This window comes from Quercus lobata, chromosome 3 (assembly GCF_001633185.2).
Source record: "Quercus lobata isolate SW786 chromosome 3, ValleyOak3.0 Primary Assembly, whole genome shotgun sequence".
Taxonomy (NCBI): Eukaryota; Viridiplantae; Streptophyta; class Magnoliopsida; order Fagales; family Fagaceae; genus Quercus; species Quercus lobata.
In genome coordinates, this window is record NC_044906.1 from 29,794,158 (window position 1) to 29,800,963 (window position 6,806).

At 31.3% G+C, this 6,806-nt stretch overlaps 1 protein-coding gene across 1 annotated transcript; it reads left to right on the plus strand.

Moving 5' to 3' along the window:
• The first annotated feature begins 691 nt into the window (after nucleotides 1–691).
• Nucleotides 692–6,580, plus strand: LOC115980700 (probable polygalacturonase At3g15720). Its single transcript, XM_031102924.1, has 11 exons — nucleotides 692–696; nucleotides 798–882; nucleotides 1,594–1,755; nucleotides 1,899–2,042; nucleotides 2,131–2,289; nucleotides 3,483–3,509; nucleotides 3,822–4,029; nucleotides 5,498–5,579; nucleotides 5,874–5,982; nucleotides 6,101–6,217; nucleotides 6,332–6,580. Exons 1-11 carry the CDS (start codon nucleotides 692–694, stop codon nucleotides 6,578–6,580), a joined length of 1,347 nt encoding a protein of 448 aa, XP_030958784.1.
• Nucleotides 6,581–6,806: the final 226 nt, after the last annotated feature.

The window sequence follows — 6,806 nt, forward strand, 5'->3', positions numbered from 1 at the left end:
CATCTTTTATGTTAGCTTATCTTTGCAAGAGATATTCTTAAGGCCTTATTATAGTTCTTGTTGGGTGCAATCCGGACCTTGAACTAAAAATGTGCATTTCACATTTCATCGATAGCATTTGGGCCATATTCTAAGCCCAATGTTGAGTCTTGATCATGGTTTCCCAAATATTTTATTGGCAACAAAAAACCGCTCCAACAAATGCATGCATGAATTCCATAATTGATCTGGTTTAGTTATTGTTGATCCAAAATTCATCCACAAGTGCCAATAAAATCATAACCGATTAGATAAGTGCTAGGAAGCACCTGGATGGATGCAGACACGGCTACGGGTATGGATACAACATGGCGACACAATAATTTTTGAAAAAGTAGGACATAGGTACGGCGGGTATATGTATATTAATTAATTATTGAATATATTTTTATTTATGGTTAAGCATTTATTTATTCTATATGTGGTTAAGCATTTATTTATCCTATATCAATTTAAGAGAAATAATGAATATTTTATTTCTATATATTATTAATCATTTTTTTATCAAATTAAGAGTAATAATGGATAATAAAACAAATTCATTACTATTAAAGGATGTTCATAAATTAGAATACAAATAAAGAATAAAGATATTTATTACCACCACACACTCTTGGTACAATATATAGTCACTTCATAAGTATAAGTGTTTATGGGGTACAGGGGAGCAAGAGCTGGGGTTCAAGGGGGGCAAGGGCTGAGGTTTTTATGTCCTAGCTGTGTCTAACATTTTTTTTAATGTTTAAAAAATGACACAGCTGGGACATGTACGCAAAAGTGTCCAAGGAGTGTCAAATGTCCAACACTGGTACAACACCCCAAATGAAGTACCGTATTTCCTTGGTTTTTAGTGATTCGATAGTTCGGTAAGAGTATTTCCTTGGTTAAGAGCCTTATGTCTGATCAATTAGTACATTTTGATGATTTTAATAGAGATATCTAAAATTCAAATCCCTATTAATCAATGTAAAATATTTATTGTATTTGGCATTCATTACACTCTCGTTCTATAAAGTCAACAAGAAGAACAAATTATTTAAGATTCCATTATTTGACACATACATAACAGAGTCTAATCAATTAATACATTTTGATGATTTCAATAGAGATATTTAAAGTTCAAATCCCTATCAATCAATGTAAAATATTTATTGTATTTGGCATTCATTACACTCTCGTTCTATAAAGTCAACAAGAAGAACAAATTATTTAAGATTCCATTATTTGACCAATACATAACAGAAATTTGTTTGGATGATATATTTGGCAAGAAAGTGATTGAGGAAGGTGCATTTCTCAGAATATCTATTATATAAAGAAAATGGGAAATAGGACGTGAATGATAAAAGTGTTTTCCTCTATGTCTTTCCTATAGTACTGCAGCATATGTTCAAAATGGTAATTCATGCATGATTCTATACCACAAATAGCTACCCTTAACTACTACACTCTATTTTAGACGACAATGTAGCTCGATTCTTGCACTTTCTGTGAGGTTGCTAATGGATTAGTCTGTATTCTAAAAGTTGTTTTGTTATATGTATGTTTATGCAGGAACTACTTAGCATTGTTTTGGTACTTTCAATTTTTCCAACTGGACTAGGCCATGGCCTTGTGAATGAAGCATCAGAGGGTTTTAACGAGACTTGTAAAGATGCAGTTGGAGATGTGACTTGTTATGGTGCTATAGGAGATGGAGAAACTGATGACTCCGAAGTATATAAATTAATATCTCAACATTTCATTTATTTGTTTTTGTTTATATATTTTTTTTTCTTGCGCCTTTAAAGAATAAAATTAATAGGATGAGGGTATATCATATTTGATTGTTATGGACTAATAATTATGTGAATCTGAAGGCCTTTTTAAAAGCTTGGAAAGCTTTATGTGAAGTTGAAGCAGCTTCTGACATTCCAATGCTTATAGTACCAATGGAGAAGATATTCCTATTAAAGCCGGTGACTTTCGAAGGTCCATGCAAGTCCGACAGTGTCCAAGTTCAGGTACAGTTGTGAGACAAACAATTTTGCTTTGATTTCATTGTCTACGTGATTAATACACTTCTAATTAATTACTTTTTGTGGAGGACAGGTTTTGGGGACAATTTTAGCACCCAATTCCACAGAAGGATGGACGAACTGTTATGCAAATACCTGGTTAGGCTTCTGGAATGTGAGTAATCTCATTGTCAATGGTTCAGGAGAGATCAACGGCAGTGGTTCAATTTGGTGGAAAAATTTCAGTGTTCAAGTATGGAATTCTTTCTCCGTTAACACACACACACACACACACACACACACACACACACATATATATATATATATATATATTAAACCCAACCCCGACATTACAGGTTAAACCGTAGGGTCAAATAAAAAAAAAATAAAAATAAAAAATATAAAAATAATTTTGAAAAATAATAACATAAATATGTAAATTAAAAAAAAAATAGACATATGCCTAAATTAAACTGAAAATTATATTTTAAAATCAAGGTTTCATGATAAAATAGTAGTCTTTTGATATAATGAGAGTCTTGGAGGTAGGTAGACAAACAAAAAATTGCATTTTTTAAAAAATTATTTAGGTTTTTTCTTCTTTAAATTACCAAATTATAGCACATTAAACAGTAAAGAAGTCAACAAAGTTGATCTATAGATGTAATTTTACAAATTTCACAAATCCAACCAGTTTATATAAACCTATTATGCCCGAGTTGCCACAAACCCGCTAAGTTTGACTAGGTCATATGCAGAAACAATCTATTTAAACACCCAAACTAGTCTAGGTGTCGGGTCACCAAATTTTCGATCTGACCGGTCAGATCGGTCTAGGTTTAATAACTATATATATATATATATATAATATTAATTAATTAATTAATTCAGGATATTGGTGACCTTTCGTCTCAATATCATTTTCAATTGACGCCTTGAAGATCATTCATCAAACAATGGCCCAAAATTTTCTGATTATGTTTTTTCCTCACAATAAGGGGGGATGGGACTATGAATTGACCTTAGTTCTCTTTATTGGAAAAATTAAGTAATGTAACTAATCTATAAGATATTCGTATAATTTTTATTGTTTCTCAACAAAAAAAAAAAAATTATTATTGTTTAACACATATATGTATGAGAATTAAACGTTCTTCCTCCTAGATCCACAATAATTTCCATTTACTAGCCAATGAAGGGATTAAAGTGGATGGAAAAGGGAATTCTTAGGTCTTTGAGATTGGGAGATATTGATTTCGTTTTTTATCTTTTTATACTTTTCTTGGTATGAAAAATAATGGAATATTAAAGAACCTCTTTTGACCTATTATGTATACTGAGAAGTATCAGTTTGTGCAGACATATTATTTACTTTTTTTTTTAAAAAAAAAAGGATTTTCTTGAAAGCTCAAAAAATAAATTAGAAATTAAACTCTTTTTTGACAGGGGAATGCAAGGTGCTATAAACCCACGGTAAGACTCCGACATTGAAAACTTCTCAACTCGAAGAAATTGTGATTATTTTCATAAACAAAATATTGGGGAAAGTAATGTGTACAAAATGTTGATTATGGTGGGAAATAATGTACTAGGACGTGTGTGTCTCTTAATTAATGATTATGATAAAATTGGAGGAATTGTTTTTTTTGGCTGAGAAAAGCATGCATATATATATATATATATATATATATATAACATTTGAAAATTAAGAAAAAAAAAAGTTACTGATGCTGTTCAACTATTAATTTCTTTAATTATCTAACTAATTGAGTTATAAAATTGCAGGCACTACATTTTTATAATTGCAGTAATCTTCAGCACAGTGGACTTACTCATCTTGATAGTCCAAGAAACCATATTAGTATAAAATTTTGTGATAATGCAACTCTCTCTTATCTAAACATCTCTGCTCCCGAATCTAGTCCTAACACTGATGGAGTTGATATTTCTTCTTCAACCAATGTTAGCATCCACGATAGTTATATTGGAACTGGTAATTTTTTTTTTTTTGGTCATTAATATACCTTTTCACATTATCTTCATAATCATTATTATATTGGGAGAATTCTACCTTACATATATACATTTTTTTTTGTATCTACCATATTTACCTATCTTAATTGTTAATGTATGGACTCAATTTGGGTTGGACTCAGTATAGGATTGGGTTTTAGCCAAACAAGCCCAAATAATAAATTTATAGAGCGTGGGTAAAAAAAAAACTAGTCCTATTCCGGGAAAGAGACAATAATAGTTGCTGATTTAAGAGCATTAAACACAAGATTAAAAAACTATCCTCGGCATGGCCTGAGTAGCTTCATGGTAACATCTTATTGACGAACAAGATTACAAGTGTTCAGTGGTTTGTTATAAAAGTTTTTCTAGTGTTTTTTCTGATCCCCGTCTTTAGGCCACCTTTCCATGTTATATACCATGATCTGGATATCATCTCTACTATACATGTGTAGGTTAGATTCAGGGAACTCTTTTCTGTCCCATCCAACACCTCCCAGAACCTTCAACTAGTAGTTGTAAGGCTGCTTGACTACTGTTCAGGTATCACCTCCACATTAATGCGACTACTGGTCGCATTAATGTGGAGGTAACAGCCTTTAAAGATATTTGTTGTCTCCCTTTGCTCATCCCTTGTCCCATGTCCGTTTCCTAGTTATGGTGTAACCTTGAGGAATGTCCAGGTTGAAAAGACAGTTTTACTAACCTCGGACCTACGTTTCCGAGATGGACTTTCTCCTTGGGCGTGTTTTGGACTATCATAGACAATCGTTATATCTTTTTCTCATACTATTCCTATTATGACCTTGTCTAACCGTTTTCGGATTGGTTAATGTCCTCAGATTGGGCCATTGGCCTAATTCATACAGTTTTAACAGTACTTTCTAGACAATTGGGCCCCACAGTTACCATTCATAAATCAAATCATTTACAAAATAAATGTTTTTTATATTTAAGAATTAATATAATGCACGTAAAAATAATTTCATTATTATTCATTCAAAAAATAGTTTTTAATTCCAAGTTTTGTTGATCATATTAAACATAAAAAAAATATAAGTTTCAATTTGTTGCTTTACATGAAATTGCATAGAAAAGTACTGAATTAGTATTATTTTATATTTGAAAATATCATACGAAATTATAGTAAGATTACATAAGTTTATTTGTTATTAAATCGAAATTGAGTAAAACATATAATCTAGCATGTATAACCATGAATTTTTTTTTTTTTAAATATGTAGAACCATGATTTTTTTTTTTTTTTTTAATATGTATAACCATGATTTTAGTTATGAAACTCTTATTCGAATACGAATGAATTTCTTTTTGGTTTTTGTATTGAATTCTTACTACATTTTCTAAAACCTCAAGTAAAATGAAAAATTCATATACTCCTGCTTATTGTTTTTCATGCCTTTCATGCATTTGCTTTGCAATGCTAATAGGAGATGATTGTATTGCTGTCAATGATAAAACGACTGGTATCAACATCACTCGAATTGTTTGTGGACCTGGCCATGGTATAAGGTTTGTTGAAATCCACATTTTGTAGCACAATTCATTTACTTGGGCACATTATGGTGCAATACCAAAAAATACTAGAGAATTTACAATAACAAAAGAAAAAAAAAAAGAAAAAAAAAGAATCTACAATTAAAACAATTGAAATTCATCTTATGAAAATATCCAATGAAAAATATTATAACTATATATCCATGCCACAGAAGAAAAGGAAAACACTTAGGAGATCAACTCAAACATTTTTTACCATTGAAGATATACTACTAATTAATACTAATGTAAACCTCATGGCTCATATAGCGTGGGAAGCTTGGGAGCAAATAGAGCATCTGCCACAGTAGAAGAGGTATATGTGAAAAATTGTAGCTTTAATGGAACTTTGAATGGAGCAAGGATCAAGACATGGCAGGTAAAGTGCTTAGACATTATTAAGAATAAAAGGCTTTCAATTAAAATTAACCTATTCAATATTTCAATGGCTTTCTTTTTCATTTTTCCCCCTTTAAATAATCTCTATATTTTCTTAGGGGGGTTCGGGTTATGCAAGAAATATTTTCTTTGAGCAAATCACACTCGTGGATGTCAAAAACCCAATCATTATTGATCAGTTTTACTGCAACGGTAAACACAATTGCAAAAATGAGGTAATTGAATTTTTTCTTAAAAGTCCTATTAGAAGATACAACTTATGTCTCAAAATTTTATTCAATCAAACAATTTTACCAGTCATTCAATTTTATTTTGCAATGATGAGGTAGACATCGTCAGTACAAGTGAGCAATGTGACATATATAGGTATTGAAGGAACTTGTGTTGGTTTGGATGCGATTACTTTCAACTGTGATGAAATAATGTGCACTAACATTACAATGAAGCACATCAACATAACATCATCTGACCCTGAAAAATCAGTTGTCGCCAGTTGCGAAAACGCCAAGGGAAATAGCGAATGCACCATACCGAAAGTGCCCTGCCTAACCATTGATGAATGTGATAATCAAAAGTAAGGTGATTGCCTCTAGCAATGATCTCCATCGAAGATGAAGATATGCTACATGTCTGCCTTGTCTCTCATACTTACTCATGTTGTTCTAAAATCCTAGATCAGAATCGTTATGTTATTTTTTTTCCCTTATGATCATTGTTGATGAATACGAAAGAAAAAAATAATAATAATAGCATAAGCCTATTTCCCTCCTCCGATGGTGAATTAATGTTAGAATTATATGGTTA